The sequence below is a fragment of the Marmota flaviventris genome, chromosome 2, assembly GCF_047511675.1.
Source record: "Marmota flaviventris isolate mMarFla1 chromosome 2, mMarFla1.hap1, whole genome shotgun sequence".
NCBI lineage: Eukaryota > Metazoa > Chordata > Mammalia > Rodentia > Sciuridae > Marmota > Marmota flaviventris.
In genome coordinates, this window is record NC_092499.1 from 46,016,312 (window position 1) to 46,043,020 (window position 26,709).

Consider the following 26,709-nt stretch of genomic DNA (forward strand, 5'->3'; position numbering starts at 1 on the left):
TATTTGACATATCAGTCAAATATTTAAGATAGAAATAATTGTGTCTGTCATTTCTGCTGCCTGATAAAGTAGGTCAAAAAGGCCTGACAGTGCTCAGCCCAGTCATTTCCATGGTTAAATACATTCCACATCTTTTTTCAAATAACATATCTAATTTTAGATTCAGGTAGTCATTTAATATTTTATCTTTGCAGTTAGTTATACATAGCTTCTTTATAGACAACTTCAGTCCCATGATTCTCATTAAAGTCATTGAAACTACTAGAAGAAAGTGTAGGAGAAAAGCTTCAGGACTTTAAAATTGTTGAAGAGTTGGGCAAGGATCAAGATCCCCAAAACACAGGAAACAAAAGCAAAACTAAATAGATGGGATTACATCAAAACTAAAAAGCTTCTGCACAGCAAAAAAAGCAATCAAGAGTAAAGAGACAGGCTGCTGGGGTTGTGGCTCAGTGGTAGAGCACTCGCCTAGCACGTGTGAGGCTCTGGATTCAATTCTCAGCACCACATAAAAATAAATAAATAAAAAATAAAGGTATTGTGTCTAATTACAACTAAAAAAGTTCTTAAAAAAAGAATGAAGAGACAACCTACAGAATGGAAAATATTTGTAACCTATACATCTGATAAAGGGTTAATATTCAGGATGCATAAGGAACCAAAAACAATCTCAATAGTAAAAAAAAAAAACTCGATTAAAAATGGACCATAGACGTAAATAGACATTTCTCAAAAGAACATGTACAAATGACTAACAGATACACTAATCATTAGGAAAATGCAAACCAAAACCAAAATGAGATATAACCTTATTCCAGTAAGAATGGCTATTATCAAAAAGACAAAAGAAAACAAGTGCTGGTGAGAATGTGGAGAAAAGAAAACCTCGCACACTGTTGGTGGGAATGTAAATTAGTACAGCCATAGCAGAACACAGTTTGGTGGTTCTTTGAAAAATTAAAAATAGAACTACCATATGGTCCAGCACTTCTACTACCTAGTCTATAGCCAAAGGAAATGAAATCAGCATGCCAAAGACACATCTGTACTTCCGTATTTGTTTGTTTTTTTCATCACAATGGCCAAGAAATGGAAACAGCGTAAGTGTCCATCAGCTGTTGCATGGATAAAGAAATGTAGTGCACATATACATATGCTATTTAGCCACACAAAAAAAGAATGAAATCCTGTCATTAGCAACAACCTGGATGAAACTGGAGATCATCATTGTTAAGTGCAATAAGCCAGGTGCTGCAAATCTAGTACCACATGCTCTTGTTCATGTGTTTAATCTAAAAAAGTTGAAATCAAAGAAGTTGAGACTGGAATGATGGTTACCAAAGGTTATGGAGAGCATGAGGGAGGGAGGAAGGTAGAAAGGTTGATAAGTGGGTCATAGTTAGAAGAAAGAAGCTCTGGTATGCAATTGCCCAATAGGGAGACAATAGATAACAACAATCTTCTACACATTTCAAAATGATAGAAGGAAGTATTTTGAATATTCACACCATAAAGAAATGATAAATGAGAAAATAGACATGTTTATCCCAATTTAAATATTATATATATATATTTAAAAATTATAGATATCCGTGGGGTGTTATGTGAGTTATATATCTCACATATCACATAACACCCCACGGATATCTATAATTTTTATGTTTTTATCAGTTAAAAATACATTTTTAAAATTCATGGAGATTTTGATGAAGGCATCTTTTAATCCTGGAAATTCACAAAATAGCCAGTCTCTCTTCAGTGAAGGCATTGAATTTTCTCCCAGTCAGGTGACTGTTGAAGTAGAATTAGAGGGAGGAAACTCCATTTTCATTGTTCATGTTTAAAAGACAATCAAGCAACATATTCACTTTAGTAAGCCAGTGAAAAGTACCAGAATTTCATTTTCTTCTTTACTAATATGCTCATCCCACATCCCACACTATGGCTCAGGTCCTTCCATTCTGTTCCTGAGTGGGACCGCAGAGGCCAGGATCAATACAGCCAAGCACCACTGTGTTTTTAATTGTATAAATTTAAGCTGCCTTTTAATGTACACATAGCAAGTTTGGGCCTAGGAAATTTCACATGCTGAATTGCTTTACTTTAGAGTTTCTCCAATGATCTCCTGTGACACTAGTGGTTCTACTTTGAATATATGCAAGTATGTGAGGAAACAGTGAAAATCCATGACTCGTATTCCTCCTGTGTGTTAAGTAGTCAAGCACATGGGATAAAAGCAGCAGCATTTCCTTGGAGCCTGAACAAGATGAGAGCCCTCTGGACAAGCAGTGAAGGCTGGTCCTCTCACCTACACTCCGCAGCCAACTGTGAAATGAAAGCAGAAGGTCAGCCAAGCACCCGAGAGCCAGGGCGAGCGCTAAACCAAGTTGTTTATCCTGAGCTCATTCAGGACCAGGCCCCAATTCCATCAGAGTAATTGATTTTCCCATAAATGTGTATCTCTGCTTCATATGGAGCTAAATTCTGGAACTAAGGCAGTGAAGCAACAGAGCCTCTAAGCATTTGGAATGCACAGAAAACCAATATAAAGATTTCAATATTGTAAAATGTAGGACCCACAAGAGGTGCAATTACTCACAAAAGATTTCAGAAACAATTCTGAGCATTGTCGATTTTAGGAACCAAATGCAACTTTCTATTATTGGTCCATCATATTTATAGCATTATGTGGGTCTACTAAAAATTAATTATTAATTAGATGAATGATATGTAAAATAAAGAGCAAAGAGCTTAGCTACAATGATTTCCTGGAATTAACATAGAAGGTTTTCACAGCCAAAGCATTGTCCCCAACCAGAAATTTGAAACTATATTTGTAACAATCAAGTTCCTATCAGTTCAAATGTTTTTTATGCCGTTTCCCTAGAGATACAAATAAAATGTTCCTAGAAATGAAACTCACATGAATGTCCCAGATTAATATCTGAGGGTCTCTAAATGGTCTCTTAATATGCTAAATTCATTACAGGGTTTCTTAATCATTGTTAGTACCCCTGACACAAACCTTTTCCCTAAAGGATACATGTGAAAAGCATTTATTATTTTCTCTTAAAAGTCTGCATTTTAGTTATCTACTGCCCAGTAAACAGATTCATACTATAATCAGCCATAACAGAAGCATCATTGTGGCTTTACCTGACAACATCCAGACATACTTTCTGGTAAACATAATTGTAAAATAAATTTCTATGAGATCTATCTTATTTTCACATTGAATTCTTTATACAAAGGTATGTCTACTACCAGAGAAAGGTACAAAACAAATTCCTAAGTCTGAATGGAACAGGAAGTAAGATCAGTGTTCTGGTCAACCTGTGGTCAAGGGTTGTTGTACCAGCTGTCAGTTGGGAGGGTGGTTCTTATGCTTTAACTGTGGAGTATCCTGTCCACATGTGGAAATTAGGCTCTTCTTCAATTGCAGAGGAGTTTCTTCAAGGTCTGTTGGTCTTTTGACTGCATGTTTACCAAATCCAATAATTCATGCCTTTTCCAAATAAAAGCCAACATAGTAGAGATACAGAGCTGGGTGATAGCAGATAGGGGCCCTCACTATGGAAACTACTTTTGCCTTGGAGCTATCTGTTTTATAAATTTAATTTCCAACTTTGCTCATTTTCTTAGTCATGGATGAATTTTAAGAGAACAGCTTGGGAGTCAAGACCTTATATCACTCACCTGTGTGAAATCCAGGCTGTATAGGCCTGATGCATAGCAAGTACTCAACTGGTGTTTTCTGAAGCAACCAACAGGTGTTTCCTAAATAGAAAGAGCATGAGAATCGCTTATGTGGAAAGAAATGCTGGAAGAAACAAAGATTCGGCACAGCTGTGTCAGTGTGTAATAAGTAAAAGCCCCAGCAGTTAGTCTCAGCGTCAGGAGGAAAAGCAGCAAAAGGATCCTTCTTGGCTCTGCCCATATTGGTTGTTGACATTGAGCAGTGTCTAATTTTTCTGAACCTCAGTTTCCTCATCAGTAAAATATAATTAAATAATACCCATCTTAGATATGACCTCAATAATTTGCTAACGTATGTTATTTTCCCTCCCTCTTCTCTGGTAAAGGGAGGTGAACTTAGCATCATTTACACATCCTATATGATAATGATAAATATATATTATGTATAATATATAGTAGCATATTTGGCATGTAATAGATAATAGAATATGTAATAACGTATATGTAAAATGAAGGTCATGCCCTATTTTCTAGTAATCTACAGGATGTCAAAAACAGTTGTTATTTTCCTTTTTTTTTTTTTCTGTTATTTTATTTAATGCCAACAATTTGAAAGACACCTGGCACCCTGTGTGTCACCATGTGTCTCACCAAAGCAAAGCACGGACATTTTGGGGCCTTTCAGGAGCAAAGCAATGTACTGCTTATATTATTTCTGCCAAGGGGGGATTCCTCCTTTAACTTGAAACAACTCTGAATTCAAAGGGAGAGATGCACAATGAGGAATTAGCCCCTGGATTCTGAAGGGGCTACCTTCCAGTTAATTAACATACCACATGTGCAAAAGGAGACGTTTTAATATTCCAATGAATATTTGTACCTTGGAATAAATAGGAAGACTCCTCTCCATGAGGTAAAAGGAGCTCATGAGCAGCGTGGTGGTCACTTATGCCCCAAGCAGAGCCCTAGTTCCCTGAGGACAAGTCACAGATAATGTGGGATCCGAAGTGCCACCCCTGGTGGCTCAGAAGTATATGTGATTCTACCAAATACCACGCACTATCTTTGTACCAGAACCTGTTGTCCATTTGGCTGGATGTTCAAATCAAGAAATCTCCATCCCTCAAGGCTGGATGTAAGGCTCGAACTAGCATCCTACAGAAAAAAAAAGGTCAGCACTTTGATACACAGCTCCCACAAAATGGAATTTTAATGAGCCGAAGCAAAACCTGAGCTCCTTGCTCAGAAAGCAGGTGTCTTTGTTCTTTTCATGTTTTAACATTTCACTAGCCTACCATGTCCCCTTTTATTCTGGTACCTCTCCTCTAAGAACTGAAGAGAAGCAGCCCATGCCTCTCTGAACTGTTTTTCTTACCTAAGATGTTTGAATTTTTGTGTTTTATGAAAATCTTAGGAAAGATGTTTTGAGGTGTCATGGTGTGTTCTGAAATTCTTTTTTAGTGGCATAGTAGTCAAATTTGACCTAACTAATCCTGTTTGGTGCTGTGATTAGGGAACATGTGGCTTTTGGCACATGATGATATGAACGCGTGCTATCCTGAGTGTTATTGATTTACTGGAAAGGCCGGGGGTGTGAGGAGGCAGAAAGCTCAGGGAGAGTCAAAGAAGTCAAAGAAAAGCCCAAACCTTTGATGTTTGCTTTTACTCACTTGTCTAAGATTCCTCTTTCTGAAAATAAGGCTTTTGTTTCTGCACAGTGATGTATTGTTAAAAGTCAGATTGCAAAGCCAAAATTTGGGAAGCTTTTCCTTCCCCATAAACAGATACATCTGGGCATTTGGGGGCACAGTCCAAGTTCTCTGAAGTTCCTGAAAGTTCACATATATGTGCCTGAGCAGTACAGCATTAGGTTCTGAGTGCAGAGGGTGATACAGCATTTTAATATGCCTTATCAAAGTGTGATTGGATCCAAAGGACAAGCATTGTAAGAAAAAAATGTTTTGCTAACTCTTTTAACTGTCACCAAAACAGAGTAAAAAGCTATATATTCGAGCCCAGTCCACACTCCCCAGGCCAAGTTTCTCATGGTTCAAGGGCAGACAAGCTCATTCCCCATGCTGACCCATTGCTCAGCTGCTAGAGGCAATTTTCCCACAGAGACTCTTCTTATTGTTGTTGGTTGTAGCATTCATAAAATACTCATATCTAATATCTGACAAGCATAGTGCTCGAATTTATGCTCTGCTCTTGTCCTAACAGAATTATGTAATAACAGTGAAGAACTTAGGGTTCAGAGGGAAAGTTGAGTGAGTCAGAGAATGTACTCAATTACGCATGGGTATTTTCCCTACAGTCTGAGTCTAAATTAGAAGAACATCACAGATGCAAGGCACATTGGACAAGGAGCACATGCGTGCATTTAAATCATGTATATCTTACTTTTTTACTGATGTAATTGTGAAATATGTTCTTTTTGCATTCATAATTAGGGGGTGGAACAGATGGTGAAGGCTTAGTTTAAAATAATCTGTCATTAAAATAACCTAGCCTACTGGTAATTCTTCTCTCTAACTGGAGATAGGTCATAGGAAAAGAGTTTAGGGTGATTTCCCTCCCCCTCCTTTCTGCATTGGAATGTAAAAAAAAAGAACCACTAATTTCAGAATGGAGAATTGTCCCTGGGAGGGCACCATACTAGAATTTCACTCAGAAATTTGGCTGCAATGGAATATGCATAAAAAAGAAAGCAAAGACAAAACTCCTTTGACAAATATAAATCCATTTAGCACAATGCATTAAACATTAGTATACCTTCAATCATGCAGCTACAGTTAGTTTCATACCCTGCAAGGAAATAACCTCATCATTTGACAAACACCGTTAAAAGCATTCAGCTTTTGGGGTTAAGAAACTGTGCCATACACTTTATATGTTACACTGATGTCAGGGGATATAAATTATAATTACAGGCATTATTATTCAGAGATGCCGCAGCTCCTGACTCCTGCATCCAAGCCTCACTCCTTGCCTGTGTACCTCATAGAGTTACTGGGATGTGACAAAGGAAGTCTCCTATCAGCCCTGTCTGGATAGCTAAGAACTGTTTTCAGTAATAAGAAAACTGTCTTGATAAATCAGATACTTGCATGTCTTTAAAACGTCTGTTTTACTGTTTCTTCTAAGATTTTGTTCTCCATCTGCTTTGAGGGAAGCAGATAGATTTCAGCATGGCTTTATAATAAATCTTCTTGAGGAGGGACTAGCATTAACATTTGTGTAGGTTCTTTTTCATCTTAATCCAACCTTAGTTAATAATCAGAAAATTCTACATAGTGGGTAAGAAGATGTAATTAACCCTTTGACCCCAGAATCTTAATTGGCGCCTGTTGAAAACAGTGGGCAGTTAAAAAAAAATTAAAAAGTAGCCTGCAGTGATTGAACCGCATAGTATATAATAGCTTTCTCAATTCAAAATTTTAAAAAATTCCACAGAACTTTCAGATTAATCACATTTGGTTTCTGAGACTTCCGATTGAACGTTTCCTTCTTCCTCCCACCTTTTTAAGTTGAGACACCCAATTTAAATCAATATTGATGCTTTTCTTCAGACTTTTCTAAGCAAAAGAGTATAGCTAACTGTAAACAGGAACACCCTTGAATGGAAAGGTAATGGCTGTGTGAAGAGTAACTTGCCAATCTGCTTTAGACCCAACTTCACATCCCATTCCTATTTGAAAGGTAATCAAACCTGAATTGTGGGTATTTGTCTCAGACTATAGTTATAATTGACCAAAATGATACGTATAAAAGTAAAAAAAAAGAAAACAAAACAAAACAAAAGCTAATTAACCAAGGTGTTTTTTTTTTTTCTCTTTAACCTCTACAATGACTAACAACTAATCTGACTTGTTTTCTCTACCAAACTGGCTGTTATTTTTAATTGAATTGACTGGATGTCTTTGTGTCATGTAGACATAGACTCATTTTAATCTCACCGGGAAATTGGAACATGTGTCAAAGCCTCTATTTTTGCCAAACAAAACTGGCCAGGTCTTAGGTGGCTGCTGCTTAATAGCATCAGATGTTTAGCCTCCAGATATTCCTTCTCCCTGCCATGGTGCCCAAACCTCCTGAGTATTTTAGGAAGTACACGGGATCTGAACCTAATGTTAAAAGTTACAATCTCCTTAGATGAGAAAGTAAAGTATATGTGTAAATGAAAATGATATATCTATTCAGGAACAGCCCTGAATACTTAGTAAGGCCATAAAAGGTCTACTCTAACCTTGATATTCCAAATATCCAGATCATCTGAGAAATCCGTGGCATCTAAATCTGCAAATAATCTAATAAATCCTAAATAACACTTTTGGGCAAAACAGTTTCCATCCCTCTTTGTCATTATAGCATGTGTGCTATAAAACAAAAAGCATTGAGCTCAGAAGTATAACTAGATTTAAAAAGTCTTGACTGTGCTATTGTTTAGGTGCTTGTTTGACAAAGATAATCAAGACACTGTTCCACTGTTGAGAAATTTGTCATGTCTTGTTGAATAAGCCAACAAGGATCATACAATGTTGTAATATTATGGAAGTACAGAAGATTCAATCCTGGTTCTGCCACAAGCTGGCTGTCCCATCTTGTCCAGCCATTTAGCCTCTCTGTGCCTCAGTTTCCTCACCTGAAAAAATGAGGGTTTAGACTACAGGAGATTATTTCCATGCCAACTTCATCCATGCCAACTTTCTTCTGCTCCCAACAAGCCTTCCGATTGTCTCCACAGAAGTTCTCCTGTGATATCTCTCTGTGTCATCACTCTCATTTGACAGTAGCATATGAGAGATGTGATTTGAGAAGATGGCTTACTGAGTTCTCTAATCATATAGAGCCCAAGGCTATTAGGTTGAATGAAAAACCAAACCAGGACCTGTTCTCCAAGGGGAAGGTCAAAGGGGGAGGGTTCTAATCCTCATGAGTCAGTTATACCTATAGTCTGAGACAAATACCCATAATTCAGGTTTGATTACCTTTCAAATAGGAATGGGATGTGAAGTTGGGTCTAAAGCAGATTGGCAAGTTACTCTTCACACAGCCATTACCTTTCCATTCAAGGGTGTTCCTGTTTACAGTTAGCTATACTCTTCTGCTTAGAAAAGTCTGAAGAAAAGCATCAATATTGATTTAATTTGGGTGTCTCAACTTAAAAAGGTGAAAGGAAATGTTCAATCAGTAGTCTCTGAGAAATCTTGTTTCAGATAAAGATGTGTTGAAGTGAGATCCTTCTCGGATTTGTAGGAAGGAATCTTCTCTCCATTTGCACTGGTTTCAGGTGCAGTGAGATCAGCACACTTGTCTCCATAGATTCAAAACCAATGCAAAGGAAGAATGAGGGCATAAAACATTCTAGTGGAAAGGTTAGACCTGACGAGGCCCTAGAGAGTTTGGCAGTTTGTCAAAGATAAGGACCCCATATCTCTTAGACAGTATTTTTCCCCCACAGTTGGTTCCAGGGGAAATACCATAGAGCAAAGGTGACCATGTGTCCTCTTGTGCAAATGATTTATAAACTCTTTTGTCATCCCACTTCTGTTTTTTTTTCCCCTAACGATCTATCATTTGAACCAAGTGATGCTGTTCAAGAAGTCATAGGATGCCTTTTAGTCTAAATATTTTAACTTAAGAAATGCTGTGAATATTTGTCTTTTCATAAATCACCCATATCAATTAGACAATATTTATTTTTAGTAGAAAACAGAATAATTATTGAGTCTATTAGGAATCAAAGTCAAACTCAACTAAGGATGGGCTGTTGCCTAACTTCACTAAACCTCAATTTCATTGTATATTAAATGTAGATGATATTTGTGAAAATTTAAAAATACATGCATACTGCTTAGTACATACTGCTTAATAAATAAAAGCTGTTATTATTTTACTATCTCACCTAAAAAAATTTTTCTATTGGGTAATTCACTCTTTTGTGAAGCAATATAATGTAACTTGAATTGTCTTCACAACTCACTAAATCAGAGGATAGGGTTGGTTGCCAGCTACAGTGTCTATCCATTGTGGGGCAGTGAAAAGAAGTCAGAAAACATGAAAATCCACATTTTATGTATGCATATATATATATATATATATATATATATATATATATATATATGTATGCCCATATACATATATCTAAACATATATGCAAAAATACATGTATTTCATTGCCTTAGTCTGTTCTGTGCTGATATAGCAGAATATCTGAGATGGAGTAATTTACAAAGAAGAGAGATTTATTTCTTATAGTTCTAGCATCTGGGAAGTCCAAAGTCAAGTGCCCCATATCTAGCCAGGGCCTTCTTACTGCATCATCCTATAGCAGAAGACAGAGGACAAGAGAGCAATTGAGAGAAGGAGGGTAAGGGAGCCTCACTCATTCTTTTATCAGGAACCCACTCTTGAGATAACTAACCTGCTCTAGCAAAAACAGCATTAATCCATTCATGAGCACAGAGTCCTCTTGACCTAATCACCTCTTAAAGGTCTCATATCTCAACACTATATTGCACTGAGGTTTTTCGACTTATGAACTTTGGGAGACACATTCAATCCATAGCATTTGTATGCATACACATCCTTTTAAATTCAGTATTGTTTCTGGGGTTTGAAGGAATAGATATTTTACCTGAATTTTATGTACTTTTTCTACCTTTCTGTATTTAGAAACTTATGTCATTAATTTAGTGCTTCCCCATATCTTGCTCCCAACATTGATTACATGTATTTTGCAAATTCACAATCTTTGCCAATGCCACTAATCCTTAGTGTGGCAAGTAACACTTGTGCAATCCACCTTTTTAAAAAATAAATAAATGAAGCAAAACAAAAGACTTGAGGATGATGGAAAGTGCAAAATGTGCTTGTGCCACAAGAAATTCAAACAAATGTATTTCCATTTGGGGTGGTGGCTTGTAGTTGGAGACCTGATGATTTACGTCATTTGTCGAACTCGCAATGCAACTCTCCAATTAAAAAGTTGGTCTGAGGTTTCAGTAGTTACAGATGATGTGCAGATACTTTCATTCTTTTGTTCTTTCTTCTTCTGTATTCAGGAGTTGTAATGGAAACTAGATCTATCACAATAAAACTTTAATACTGAGTTCTGCAAAACAGGATAGCAGTTTGCAAGGTTTCAGCCTGTAAACATTCACCCATAATGTATTGACTTTTCTTATTTGTTCTAACGCAATAAGCACTGAGAATAAGGAGGGCATAATCCTCTATTAATTACTAAATTATTGATGTCCATAGTAGTTCAAGTAGTGATCCTACTTGCTCTTCCTATAGAAACTCTTTTTTTTTCCTTCCATTTCAATTTCCATTCCTCGTCAGCTATTTAAGAGAATATCTTGCTGATTTACTTTAAGTAACCACTGAATCCCCCCAAAATAAGGGCAAAATCTTATGAAATCATCACAACCTAATTTTATATGTGAATGTAATGTATCTCGATCAAAACAATGCAGGCAAAAGGAAGTTCCTGAAATAAAGAAAAGTTTATAGTTGTGATTCAGGTGTCTGAATTCGTTTACATATAATGCAGTCCTGAAAGATCTTAGAACTTGGTTGCACTTGAAGAAGAAATGGGCTTAAATTCCTGTGTTGTTTTATATCAGTGGCCTTGTTAATTAAATATCAGATGTATTTATTAACCTTTTTATCTGTTTGTTTTTTTCCTGCAGTCCCTGGATGGCTTTGTATTTGCACTAAATCAAGAAGGAAAATTTTTGTATATTTCCGAAACAGTCTCCATCTACCTAGGCCTCTCACAAGTAAGTGAAAACATTTAGATTCTTGGTGGCAAATTGTGAAGGCTCTCTCTGCCTCATGTTTTTCCTTCTTCAACCGATATTCTATTTAGCATGAATTATCAAATTTATTATTTAATGGGCTCTACCTGACTCACTAAGCCAGTGAGAAACCTGTCAGAATAAACTTGTGCTCAAAAAACTTTAGTTCCCCTCCCTGCCCCCCAAGGATCATTATTAATTTATTGAGAACAAATGAAGTTTCTTCCCTCGGTTGTTTTGAACTTTGAAACCTCTGTGCCCAGTAGGAGAGGGACACACTAATAGTGCTTCCCTTGTGTCCTATTACTGGATGTTTATGGAGTACCCTGCATTATCCTGGGAGCTGACACAATGGCAGGAGTCATTTGGAGTCAAGAAATTCTGAAAGAGACCATTAAAATGTGTGGCAGGGAAGGTTCCAGCAAGGATATATTTTGCTGCCTTTGCAAATGCTTCCTAATGCTGAAAGACAATTTCATAAAATAAGGCAGTCTTTCATTGTTTGTTATTTAATTGCTCATATGTGTTTATCAGAGGGTAAAAGAAAAGAAGATGGATTCTGATGGGGCAAGTGACAACATCCTGGTTTTCAGTTCTTGATATTCCCCTGGAACACAAAAATTTTAGTTCCATTGGATTCCAAGACCCAGGCTGCATCTACAGAATGCCAAAATATCCTGAAGTAAAGTTTAACTATCCAGATGTTTCTCTCCATAAAAGTGCTAAGCATCTGGGTATTTGTGCCTGTACAGGTAATTGGCTAAGTTTGACCCTTTTCATCTGGTGGTTTGGAAGGAGGAAAACAGCCTAGCCTCAGAGGGAGGGATTTTGTATGTGTGTGACAATCTGCCAAGTTGGATAATCTACCTCTCATCAGTTGCCTCTTGCAGCTGAAGCTAGAGATAAGATTCGCCTCTCTCCTCTTAAGTGGGGCCCACCCAGACCCACTGCTTCTCAAAGTTGGCACAGCTCTAAGGGAGCATCTAGCATGGCTGGCTCTTAGTGAGTTTGTTGGGTAATAGCTAAATCAAGAAAGACGTTGGAAAATAATAGAGAGAGAAGAGATTTGGCATTTCACGAGGGTTGGGGGAGGAGGAGAAACACTGCCAAATTTGACTATTTACTGTTGAGAATCCAAACATGGGGTACCATCATTAATGCTTCCTTTAAGAACATACAAACTATCAGATGTAATGTGCAGAGAATTCTATTTTTTGTGGACTTTAGCAAACCAAGCGATAAAAACTGAGCTATTGTTAACTCAATATTAGTATTCTTGTATCTTGTTAAAATCTCTGGTTTTGTAATAGCCTTTAATAGAACTTAAGCCTTGTCTTAATCTGCTTGGGACCTAGTAGTGAGAATCTTCAATTTTGAAATTGGTGCGCCACCATGTTGCAAATACTGTATAGAACTGGAAACGCCACTATTTGTTGTTCTGCAGTGCCCATATTCATCTGTTTTATGTGGAGTATCCAACGAAGTTTAATAAGCCAGTAAAGAAGAAGGATGAATAATTAGTTTAAGCAGGTAAATGCTAATTAGGGAACTCCTGAAAAGCATCCATTATATACTAGCTCCAAACACATTTTACAGCCCTGGTTAGTGGTGTAATCCAAATTCTGTCAAGGCAACTGCATTTTCTGTAATTGAGATGTGTATGTTTGCTTTGCATAACAGATGGCTCTGTATGCTTAGACTGATAGCTAGGAAAATAATAATTGCATTATTCTGGCCAAAAGAATATTAGCTCTTGGGTTTTGGCCATTTCAGTCAGTCCTCCTGCCAGCACAGCATATGCACATATATGGATTGGATTTTCAAGGAAATTGATGCATCTGGAATAGTGTGGCCATCTGAAATATCATCTGTTCAAGAAAAATTTGGCTTTAACCCTGTGCTGGTTTCTCCTTAAATGCAGTTTATTTCTGTGCTTCTCTACTGTAGCATTAAGTCAATCTTTTCCTAAATCTGAAATAAATAATCGAGGTTTCTGCAAAAGAAAGTAGCCATGTAGAAATGGTAAAGGATCTGGCAACTTCTGTGCACTCAGCTCCTGCTTTTGCATGTGGTCTCTTTAAAAGTGTGCACCAATAGTCAACATCTTGACTTACCCAAGGCAGACCCTGGCTCCATGCGCTGCTACCTTCTCCTTCTCATGGACACTTGCAGTGTTGAGGCTGGGATATAGGACAAAAGTCTTCATTTGGCAATATTACACAACTGAAATGATGAGGGGTCAGAAAAAAGTGATTTTTTTTTCACATACCAATCTATGTAGAGTTCAAAACTGAAATTTAAGAGGAGTTCTAGATTAACATGAAAATGGACTATTATGATATAGCTTTAAATGCTGAAACTTAGGAAAAGAGTTTTCAAACCAGTTAAGGTACCAAGTCATACTAGGAAACTGGAGATCCCTGAGACATACAGTTCCCAAGCCATGTGGGAGGTTGCAGGGAGCCCCAGGGAAATTTGCAAACATATTCTAAGTCATTCAGTTAAGCATCTGGTCTTCTACCAATACAAACACATGCACGGGAGCACAACCATTACTAAAATTTGGACTGAATGCTCTGCTTGTGTTCTACAACTTTTGCTAAGTGGTTATTCCACCATATTCTAGATAGCGATAAGGAGTTTTTAAAGTTATGCTCCCTCCTTTCCTTTTAAAACGGTTTTGTTAAATAAAAAACATGTGCCTCTATCAGCAAAGACTTACCCAGAGAAATTGCTGAGTATTGTGAGTATCTCTGTTTGTTAGGGTGGAGCCATGTCTGCGTTTCTAACTCTCAAGATATTCCATCCTCAGTTTTATTTTCTTTCAACATGTAAATAAATATGGTGGCTTTAAAATGGCTTATGCCAATTAGGATTTGTTTTTGGCTTATGAGAAAAACCGTGAAGTAGGGAAACTTCTGCTGAGCTCGGTGGTGTAGCCTGGGTACAGAGCCAGGCAGAATGAATTTGTTTCTGCACGTCACTGAGTATAAGAGTTCCTGGTGTCCAGGACACTGTGTGCTGGTCACTGTCATGTGCTTGTGGTGAAGGAATGAAGTAAGCAATGGTAAGATTCGAGTCTCCTTAGCAGCCCTTTTGTCTTTTCCAGACAGTCAGATAGATATGTAACTTCACATCCAAGAAGTGGTTTTAGGTGGTAGAAGTATGCATTGTCGACTTGCTTTCCTAGGTAAAAATGATTCCCACTTACTCACCATGAGGCCTTCTCCTAAAGGAAGAGCCCCATATATTAAGGATGATTTTGGTTTATATAGAGATTAAAAGACTTCTTATACCTAGCAATGGCATTCAGAGCTACGCCAGACAACTCTGCTCCCTAGCTATGATGGAATTGGTCAAATGAAAATAAAGAAAGAAAATAGAATAGATTCCCTAATGCTGAAAATATAACAATGATAATGTACCCAGCTTTTATGAAATCTCTTCCAAAACATAAGGGGCTTAATCACTAAAGAATCCAACAAAGACATTTCATGATAAATAAAAAGCAGTTCTAGTTGATATAGAATTTAAAGTTTGGAGAAATATTTATATGTTAGCTTATATTCTTCTCTTTCCACAAAGGATTTGAAATAAACATTTGCAATAAAAAATGATGTCCACGTAGAACAAGGGAATAAAAAATAAGCAAAAATGGGTAATATGTTTCCACAGAATAGGAGAACACAAATAGATGCATTTATAAAATGGGATATAAATGGCCTAATAAAGCTTCAGATTTAGCTGTGAGCTTCCTGGCAACCAAAGCAAAAAAAAAAAAAAAAAAAAGAAAATAGAGTCAAATACCAAAAATAAGGAATCATTGCTTTTCAAGGAGAGCAGTTTTTCTGGACCTGAAATCTGAAAATAGATTTCACATAGGATACCTATAGAGGCTAACATATAGATTATAGACCTATCAATTTGCTTCCACTGGGGTCCACATTCACAGCAAGATTTAAATAACACATATGGCAAACACAAACATTTTAGAAATCTCATAAGCTGACAGCATCACTGCAGTGAGTCATGGCTAGGCTAAAGATCATTTTGAGAGTTCTGGAATCTAGGCCTTACAATAGCATTGGCTAATTTGATGTTTACATGGTTTCAAAATCAGCTTTCCTTTTATCCACCCTCAAACACTGCATTTTCTTCTAAATCCTCATGAGAACCATAACAGTATAGGTGTCAGAGGCAGAAGACATGGGTCTCAGTTAGCAGAGGATAAAAATGGACTCATGCCTTCTGAAAACCTTTTTCCTTGTGAGGTTGAGAGATGATTGTGATGCACAGCTATGCCAGCAGAATGTTTTCAACCTGGGAAATTAACCCCCTTTTTAAGGTTGTGACATCATTAAAAAAAATACCCTATGTACCAGCTGAAGCCTCTCTTGAAATGTGTTCTAATCACCCCCCACCCTCCTCCACATAATGAGTGACTTCCCTTCTTCTCACATGTCCCCACCCTCATATCAGATATTTCCTGGAGATCTAAAGTCAGCCAGAAGGTGGCTGCAGACTGGGTTACAGATTGGTCTGTTTGAAGGCAGCTTGCTGAAAGGGACAGGGTGACTGCTGATATAATAAGGGCTAAAAGAGGTGAAGGTGAAAAAGGGTAAATGGTTGTTTTAAATTTGGTCTTTTATTTTTTTAATCATGCAGATATTTATCATAAACTCCTTTCCTCATCCTGTTGTTCATCTCCATATTTTAGATTTCTCTGCATTTGTTATATAGAATGGCAAATAAAATTACAGCCACAGCGCACAAGTACAAGGTCAAATAAATGACAGAGCTCAGTCTATTTGTGAAGCTATTCTGAAAGGGAACCATGGTGCCAAATGTGGTTTATTTGAATAATAAAGAAGAATTAGATTCCCCTGATAACTTGGCCGAGGGCCAATAAATCACTGGAGGTTAAAGATGCTTTGCAACTGCCATGTCTTTCTTTTGCTTTTCCAAAGTGCAGGCCTCAACTCTTCCATTCTCTGTTTTTCAATGCAAATCAAGTTGAGGTTATGTGGTTAATACTCTCGCTTCTGTGCTTGTAAAAGATATATATTTCTTTAGTGAGGTGAAAAAAAAGAAGACATTAACTTTCCTTACAAGTTATTGCTCTTGTTTGGCATCATCACATCCTAGAGAGCTGTAATATAAGGACAAAAAAAAGGTATTATTATTTCAACACAACAGAGGGCTTGCAGTGATAGAACCAAGTGCATCCATCATTGGCGTTTTTTACAGTTGGTTTTCTAAATTTATGCAATGCTAGGATAACTGGGTTCCTTTCCTAAATGAATGCAAATGTTGCTTTATGGCCCTCCTTTTCAAAGTCTTTTGAGTAGGCATACCTTGATTTAAAAAAATAAAAAGGAAGAAAAAGAAAAATGTGTAATTTTCTGCAGCTTGTGATGCCCCTCCCCTGCCATCAGTAAGTCTGCATTTTTCTCCTATACTAATCATAAAAAGTTCATCACTTCTGGATATAACAAAGAAAAATGCCCTTTTGAATGTGGAAGCTCTGAGGGTTTGGAGACTATTGAGAAAATATAAGTATCAAAATAATTCAGAAACAGTACAAGGCACAGTGGCACATTATCAATTTACAACATTTAAATTGATAAATGCTTGGTGGTGAAGGCCTACAAGGGCACTTTGAAAAGCAAATAGCGACCTGGTGAAGAAATTGATTTTTCCCCCCCGAAAATGACTGCATGATGCATCATTTGACTGCATGCTGTCCGAGTGCTTGACAGAGATAATCTCAGCAATCCCACGGGTGACCTTATCGTTCTCACCAGGGCAACTTTGTCTACGTTCTGACTTTGTGCATGTCAAGGTTCCTCCCGGCAGGATCCTTGGGGGAAAAAGTTCCTCTGTTCGATCCAGATATTGAACTGCTCGCTCTTCCCCCTTTTCCCTCCACCCCACCCCAGCAAATAGGCAAACACGCCTCTTTATTTCATCCATAATTATGAATGAGTCAGGCAGAAGAATACAGCTCTGTGCTCTGTATCTGTGAAAGCCCTTATTGCCTTTTAGTTCACATAGTTCTTAGCTGATGATCTATAGTGGCAGGGATCTTTTTTATCAAAAAGAGTAGGAAAATTCCCTAATGTTCTTCTATGGTACGCTGCCGTCTTAAGCAAAATGGGAAAAGCTAGCATGTTTCTTTCTTCCCCTTGCTTATAGGGGTTTTCCCCCTCCCCTAAATTCTTGACACAGAAACCTTCTGAAAATGTCTTAAGCCATACATGTTACTTTCTATTAACTTTGTTCTCTTACCATCCAATGATCCTAGGTATTTATCTTATACCTTTAAAATTATGCAACAATGGTATAAGCCCCAGGTAATGCGTTACCCTGAGATATTTGGCTATGAATCCCAGTGGCAGCCTCTGTAGAAATTCGATGCAGTCCATGAGGCTTCTTCAGGACTGCTGGTGTATGGAAAGTGTTTTTCTATCAGAGAGGAATAATTGACAATTTTTTATGCTTAATTTTTTTTTTCTGTTGATATATATGGATGCGTGTATGTGCGTGTCTGTTTATCAGTAATCTTCCTGCCACACAGCTTGTCGTTGATAATTACAATTCTTGATTAGCCATTTCTTGAAGGCAGCAAATTCCCTGCCTGGTTTGGCCCCCTGAAGCTGTAGTCCCCACTGCCTTTGACACCCTTAGTTCACCATCTTCAACCCCTTTTACCTCCTTCTTTCATCCACAACATTAATTCTGAGTGAACAAGACGTGCTTCCTTGCTTTTGACAAGATTTGCTGCAGTCTCATGCGACAAAAACCCAACACTCATTCCAGATTCAGAAAGTAGGATTTATAACAGCATTTTAATTTAATGTTGGATGTCGAACATATAAAGAGATCACAGTAGTACTAGAGCTGAAAATTGATGCCTTTTTTATTAGTGTCCTCTCAGAAGTGGGTGAGACGCTGTTTGTGCAGTGGAGCACAGAGCAGCACAGTCAGATGAATGAGGATATGCTATCTGCAAGGAATCATATTTCAAGCCACTGTCGGCCTCTATTGATGTGCTCAGAGTTGAAAGGTTATGCTAGTAAATGCCATCCGAATTTCCAGCATTAGAAATCGGTAGAATAATCTGCTGCCTGTCACTTTATGCTCAGCCTAAATGCACTGCAGGGGGATGTTTTACTTATTTTAACTCCAAATTAATTTCTTATTACTGGTGCATTTCTTTCTCTTCTCCATGCCTTTCTCAGTCCCCAAGTGGGACTGATCTTTCACAGGTCTTCAGAGTAGACCAATTTCTGCGAAAGAAATGTACGTCATCATACATGAGAATCATGTTATTCTGACTTATTCCTTTGAACATATTTTACCAGGCAGTGAGGCTAAAACATAGGAAGTTTATGCGAAGAGGCCTCTTCTTGTTAGATTGCATCACAGAATCTCAGGACAATTCAAGATAGGCTCAGCATTGTCAAATGTATAAATTGAGGAACTTCTACATTGCTTCTTAATTCCTGGAATTAAAGTGAGCCAGAGAAAAAGAAAGATGGAGATTTTCTTCATTTTATGGATAAGGAAATCTAATGTCCAAAAATTGCTTTCTAAGGAGCCAGCTCATTTTGTTTGTGTGGTTAAAATGGTATTTTCAGCTTCATTTTTGGAGTAGAGCACTAAGCAAAAGTAAGATTAAGAAAATTTAGCCATCATTCTAAGTCTGTAATTTATTCATTTTTAAATAATGAAATGATGTTTTTCTGAATTAACCCATGTATTATTCATGCAGGCATTGGCAATGTAATGTCCCTAGTTTTCTGGAAAGCAATGTGCATTTCTTTGCCTGACAAGCAGTATTTTCTATATGGTATTAATTTAATGACTTATTTTATTATGCAAAGTTGGAAAGTAAAGATAATTTCTGTCCATAATGTGGTGCTTATATAGACAATCTATGCAAAAAAAAAAAAATACCTCTGCACCTAAGCCCGCTCTTCTTTCTCAGTGAACCTGGACCCTGTGTGAATGATGAGAGAATGCAAACTGCTCATATGAAGAGTAAGAAATAACTTGACCTTCTGGGAAGGAGGTCATAAAATCGTTAAATTCATGTGAAATCTAAATTTCATTTCTACATAAACACATTCAATCTATATAGGGTTTTAGGTCTTACATAAGAAGACATGGTTTTCATGACAGAAGTAACGTGGCAACAATTTCAATGATAATTTCAGTTGGAATATAATAAGGAAATTGACTTTAGGATTTTGCATAAGTTCTAACTAGGCTGAAGACCTAAAAACTGATGCTGGTTTTGGAAAACAAATGTTCTATAGCTTTTTATCTTTCTTATCCCTATTTTCTTCTTTAGGTGACAGCGTAAAAATGTAATCTCTTTAAAAAAAAGTAAGCATCATTTTTAAAGAGATTGGTAGCAATTGGGTCAATTATTTAAGGTATCTTTTGATATATGTTTGTGTAAATATGTCTATAACATACCTATCTGAAGTTTGGGATTGGTTTCTTTCTAATTTGGTTTTCATGCCTACTGCATTTTGTCTATTAATAGCAATACTTTCCAAAATGATTCACTCAAACAGAAAACCAGGTTTTCCTTGGGGTGTTTCCTTCTCCTTTCAGCATCCTACAACTGCAAATTTACCACATTCAATAACAAAACAAAAACTTTCTCCTGTGCTGTTAATTTTTAATGCACTGGCAGATTAAATCTATTGCTTTCAATAACTATGCAAACTTTTTGAGAGCAAGGGAATGTATGCAGAAAGAAGTTGTGTCCAGGTCTGAAATTGGATGTCTTCAGGGAAATTTAAGGCCCTTGGCTGAGGTAACACAGAATACCTGTGGGCCAAGCATGGCATATGATAAATCTCAGAAGTGTGTCAGTAATACAGCTTTTGGATGTCAGGTAACAAAGATGCCATAGCCAATGTCATAGATGCCATTGTCATAGATGCCATTTCGTTTTTTGTCTAGGTTTTTGAGTATCAAACTTTACATTAAGGAACCTCTTCCCCTTGGTCTTTCTCTCCCCCATAGAAGCACTATTTGGGGACCACAGACAATTCTTTTAGCACTGCTTTGATATGAAGACAGTATGGATTTGATTTGTCTTTCGGTTAGGAAATAGCTAAGGTTTTAAGGAATATACACAATGGAGATGGTTTCACAAGTCTCTGAGTTTTATTATCACTCCATATCACTTTCAGATATTTGTAACTACTCTGCCTACCGTCCTTTAGTAGATGTGTTTACCTGATCAATCAAAGTTCATAATTGTTAAACTTGATATTTACTAGGAGTTTAAAAACATCTGCACAAAACATTCTTGGCTACATGTAGGAGAGATGCAGAGATGTTTCCAGAAAACAGGAATGGTAGTATGAGCTCTGATGTGGTTCTTCCCCATGAAATGTGCAGGTCTGCTTTGTTTTAAGAAATGTTAAGCTAGCAAAATTACAAAATGACTAGATAAAAGATTATTTGTGCTACAAAGTATTCCTTTAAGTGGTGAGTGCCTTTTTTGCCTTTAAATGTCTATGTAGAGAATCCTTATCTAATGTCAGATGAAATCATTAGGGAGTAAGTGGGGGGGGGGGCACAAAAATTATAGTGTTCAAAGGGATTGCATTTTGAGATCAATCACAAATGAAAATGGAAAGTGAGATTTTGCTGATAGACAAAAACATGAAGCAGGCCTCACCCACCCCTCTTATGAACATTAGGATCAGATTAGCCTTGGTTTCCAAGTGTCACAGGAGTGTTGTTCACAACTTGGTCATTGAAAGAGGGAAACATGATCACACTGTGATCTCCAGTGAACTCTGGTTGTCCAGGGTCACTTTATAGTGCTGCATGGCATAAGTCAGGCATACTTGTGACATCCTGTCTACGTATGTGTGTGGATCAGAAAAGTCTGAGGAAGGAAAATCACAAGTTCAAACCAGCCTCAGCGACTTAGCAAGGCCCTAAGTAAATTAGTGAGAATTTGTCACTAAATAAAATATAAAAAAGGGCTGGGGACATGGCTCAATGACTAAGTGCCTCTGGGTTCAATCCCCAGTACCAAAATAAATAAATAAAAATAAAAGAAAGAAAGAAAAGTCTGTACCTCCCTGAGGCCAAAAGATGCAAATTCTAGGAAATAAGAAGTGAGACCGGGCACAACTCCCTGAAATAATAATAAAAGAACCCATAATTTTTCCGGTTCATTAATTAAAATTGACATTGCAGGTTTGCAAAGACCAAGAAAGACCATGTCATTCCACTACAATTCAAAACCTTTTCACTTGAGCAGACAAGTAAATCACACAATTACTGGGACTCATTCAGCTCTTTAGAAAAAGCACAGGCCTGCAACCTTGGGTGTAGCATACATTGAAATTAAAAGTTGAACTGAAGATATTTCTAAAATGTCACAACTGCTCTGTGACACTGGATGATATGTTTATCCATTCATTATCACCAAGAACACCTGGGGCGGTGCTCAGGAAATCAGATAGTGCCTTTTAAAATAATTATAAAAGAAGCATAGATTAGTGAGCTGAGGGAAAAATAGACAATCCTGAATCATGATGTTACTAATTTTGAACTGTTTGGGGGCATCAGCTTCCAAATCACAACAGTGTAATAACTGACTGCAACTGTCAGCAATGCTGAGGAGAGACAGTGCCAAGTATGACTATTTCTAAAAAGCAAATGTTTCCTGGAGATGGAATCCAAGCATTCATTTTCTGTTTATAAAATTAAGACACTCCAGTAGTGGTGTTTCCTATTATCAGTTTCTGACTGGATTCGTTTTTGCCTGTTAGAAATTTAGTCTTGTCTTTGGAAAATCATGAAAAAGAGCCCTGGGTTGGAATCCAGGAGACCTGGTTTGGGTCTTGCCTACGATATTAATCAGGCAAGTGACCTTGGAGCAGCGTGCGTTGTCATTTTTCTAAGTATAAAATGAAGGGGGGATTTCTCAGGCTCTGTCTTCTTTCAGATGTGTGCTGTCTGCAGTTCACTCAACACTGGGCATTTTTTTTCCTACACACTGGGGTAGGGGTAGGGGTGGGGGAGGGGAGCCTGGCAGAAGTAGGCTATTTTATTTTTAACCTTCAAAGGAATTTAGTTGAGCAGATGCTACCCCGAACTAGTCAGAGTAGAAAAGAAATGATATGGCTTTTAAAGGGCACATCTCGCATATCTACTGGGGTAAAGTAATTCTGGCAATGCTTCAAAGGATATAACTTTTGATGGTAAAGTAGGTAGGCTATGGAATGAAATCACATATGGCAGGCTGTCAAAGTCTCCTACACTTTCAGTACATTTATATAAGTGCAAATGGAGGCTGCTTAGATGGAGTCCCTAGCAATTTCCTGCTAAGACTGCTTCCAGATTATCTGATATTATTTGACTAAATTATCTCTGTAGAAGCTGAGGACAACTTTTATGATCAAATATTTTGAAATTAGTTTTCCTCGTTGGCAGATTATCTGAAATATGAATTGCTCTCGTTTGAGCACTCGAAATTGAAAGGCTTTTTGTAATAGCAATTATATAAAAACAAGGGTACTGAAGTGCTGTATATCATGCTGAAGGGGATATGTTTATAGGTCAGTGATGTCAATAACTGTAGTTCTCGCAGATACCTCATCGTTACCCTTTTATTCTGGGCTAATGCAAAGGACAGACTGGCTTTCTTTTTAACGAGGATATTTCATTTTTGAGAATAAATAATGATTTTATTGACTCCAGGCATTTAAACGTAGTCAATTCATGTTTATTACCTTTCCCAAACCTTTCATAGGGTGTCTAATAATCTAAGAAGTGGGGAAAATGTTGAAAACTGTATAAAAACCTAAACAGTACTATTATCTGATGATTATTTTGTGCATTCCTGATACCTCCTCTGTGATGTATTTCTATCACTCTGTGAACCTTATCTATTCATATCAATGGTCCCACATTCAATAATAATCATAACTGACATTTATTAATCCCTTATTGTGGTTTTCAGTAGTTTATGTCAACTAAAGTTTATAATCCCAACTATTATTAGATAGGTTTACTATCTATCCTGTTTTACAGATTAGAAAACTGAGGCAGAGGGCTTAAGCAGCTTGCCCAAGGTCATACAATGAGGAAGTGGCAAAACTACTATTTAAATCCATTGCGCTTGATTCCAAAGCAGCCATTGTTAACCATTATGGTTGGCTGCTTCTGGACCGTTTTAGGTAATTTGCATGCACTTTAACTCATTTGAGTTTTATGGGTAAAGAGAAACTGAGACTCAGATATTCTCACAATGCCAATGAGTGTAAATAGACTTCTGAAAACACTGAGAAAGTTACACAGATACATCTGAAAATTCTGATATTTGACATTATTAGAAATATTCCAAGATTAAAAACCAAGTTTTAGTAATCAGTAATAAAGATGTAAACCCAGGGTACTCAGGACATTTCTTCATACATTTCATACATGTTCATATGGACCTGCATTCAAGCAATACTTACTGAATGACCAACATGTGCTAGAAACTGAGGCTACTGAAGACTAAGGCATAGTTCCTGTCTTTAAGTACACAGTGTCTGCATGATGCCCAAGGCATGCCAGCCAGGCTACAATAGCCAACACATAGTAGATCTCAAATATTTTAATGAATACTGATGTCACATGTTACATTGAAGAGATGGACTATAAATCACAGGAACAAAGAACATGGGCGACTAACTCTATGCAAAAGTTTGTAAAGGATTTACTGAAGAAGTGACTTTAGGTTAGGCCTTGATGGCCATTTCCCATGTGGAAAGGGGGAAAGTGACGTTCCAGGCAAAGGGAGGCATATATGTAAAGTTATTTGTTTTTATTATTTAATAGACTTTTTTTATTTTCGATGGACCTTTTTATTTTTTAATTATTTTTTATTTATATATGACAGTGGAATGCTTTACAATTTATATTACACATATAGAGCATAATTTTTCATATCTCTGATTGTATACAAAGTATATTCACACCAATTCATGTCTTCATACATATACTTAGGGTAATGATGCCCATAACATTCCATCATCATTTCTAACCCCATACCCCCTCCCTTCCCACTCCTCTGCCCTATCTAGAGTTCCTCTATTCCTCTCATGCTCCCTCTCCCTACCCCACTATGAATCAGCTTCCTTATATCAGAGAAAACAGTTGGCATCTGGTTTTTTGGAATTGGCTAACTTCACCTAGCATTTTCTTCTCTAATTCCATCCGTGTACCTTCAAATGCCATGATTTTACTCGCTTTTATTGCTGAGTAATATTCCATTGTGTATATATGCCACGTTTTTTTTAATCTATTCATCTATTCAAGAGCATCTAGGTTGGTTCCACAGTTTAGCTATTGTGAGTTGTGCTACTATAAACATTGATGTGGCTGTGTTCCTGCAGTATGCTGTTTTTAAGTTCTTTGGGTATAGACCATGGAAAGAGATAGCTGGGTCAAATGGTGGTTCCATTCTCAATTTTTCAAAGAATCTCCATCCTGCTTTCCATATTGGCTGCACCAATTTGCAGTCCCACCAGCAATGTATGAGTGGACCTTTTTCCTCACATCCTCGCTAACACTTGTTGTTGTTTGTATTCATAATAGCTGCCATTGTGACTGGAGTGAGATGAAATCTTGGAGTAGTTTTGATTTGTATTTCTCTAATTGCTAGCGATGATGAACATTTTTTTCATGTATTTGTTGATTTATTGTACATCATCTTCTGAGAAGGGTCTGTTCAGGCAATGGATTTTTTTTTATTTATATGTGGTGCTGAGAATCAAACCCAGTGCCTCACACATGCTAAGCAAGTGCTCTACCACTGAGCCACAACCCCAGCCCTCAAAGCTATTTCTTATGGCAAGAGATGAGTATGAAAAGTTAGGACTGGTCCAAACCAAAAAAGGTGTCAATAAGCTGAGGAAATCGGAGTTTTTCCTTTGGGCCCTTGAGAACCATAAAATGTTTTAAAGGGAAAAGTGCAATATTAGACCTGTGCTTCTGGAAAAACAATTATGGCTGAAAAAGTAGAGGATGGAGAGTATCCTCCAATTAAAAGACTTACGAATAGTGAAGAGAAGAGAAAGAGTTACAATAGGACACACAGTGGAAATAAGGATAAGGGGGAGGGATTTGAAAGGCCCTTTACACTTATGATCAGTGTGGCAGGAAGTAGGAAGAAAGTGTTTTTAAATTTAATTTGGATTCAGACATGTGGCATTTCAAAAGCTTATAGAACATCTGTGGAAAGGACAGGCTTTAGAACTCAAGAGAGAGGTTGGGTTCAGCTCCAGGTTGGGAAGTGGTTGGATATAAATTGAACCTCCCTCCAAAGGAATTGATAGAGATTCCCAAGGGGAATTTGAAGTTCAAGAATGAGGGAGATGGGGCTGCTGAGAAAGCAGCCTGAGAAAAAACTCCCCTTACCCACAGGCTGAGGAAGGGAAGGCAGTATACAAGATGAAACACAAATGATCAGAAAGTAATATAGGGAGTATCTTCCTCAAGAAGAACCATAAGAACTTATTATTAGTAAAGTCACAGTAAAAGAGACTTTCAGAAAGGATGTGAAAAAAAAAAAGTCATTGCATCCCTGAGAAGATACTAGCAAGTTGAGTATCATCAATAACATGAGTGAAGACTAGCACCCAAAGCATTGGGTTGAGGGATAGGAGTACAAATTTTCCACACAGTTTGGTGATAAAGAAGCGGGTGAATCAGGGTGGAATGGAGGAGCAAGGACATGGGGGAAAAGTAAAAAAGTAGTTTGAAGGAGAGAAAGAGTTAATAGATCACTTTTGGGGTGGCAAGTACTGGGGATTGAACTAAGGGGCACTCAACCATTGAGCCACATCCTCAGCCCTATTTTGTATTTTAGTTAGAGACAGGGTCTCACTGAGTTGCTTAGTGCCTCACTGTTGCTAAGACTGGCTTTGAATTTGGAATCCTCCTGCCTCAGCACCCAAGCCACTGCGATTATAGGCATGCACCCCTGTGCCCAGTGATAGATCACATTTTTAAGATGAGATAACTTTAATATTATATTGAGAGGTTGGAACATACAGAAAAAGATCCTTAATGATTGGAAAGAAAAATATAAGCTTGATAGAAGGAAGGGCATGAAACTGAGAAATAAGTAGGGAGATCTCTTATTCTGCTAAAGAGAAGATAGGGAATGGAGTATGGA

General features: G+C 37.4%; 1 protein-coding gene across 4 annotated transcripts in view; it reads left to right on the forward strand.

The window, feature by feature from the left end:
- Npas3 (neuronal PAS domain protein 3) overlaps positions 1 to 26,709 on the forward strand; it is an 830,624-nt gene that overhangs the window by 584,118 nt on the left and 219,797 nt on the right. For all 4 annotated transcript variants that reach the window (XM_034636760.2, XM_027929571.3, XM_034636764.2 and 1 more), the window contains one exon: positions 11,391 to 11,480. In XM_034636760.2, coding sequence (XP_034492651.1) covers positions 11,391 to 11,480 — 90 coding nt within the window. The remainder of the gene's footprint in view (positions 1 to 11,390; positions 11,481 to 26,709) is intronic.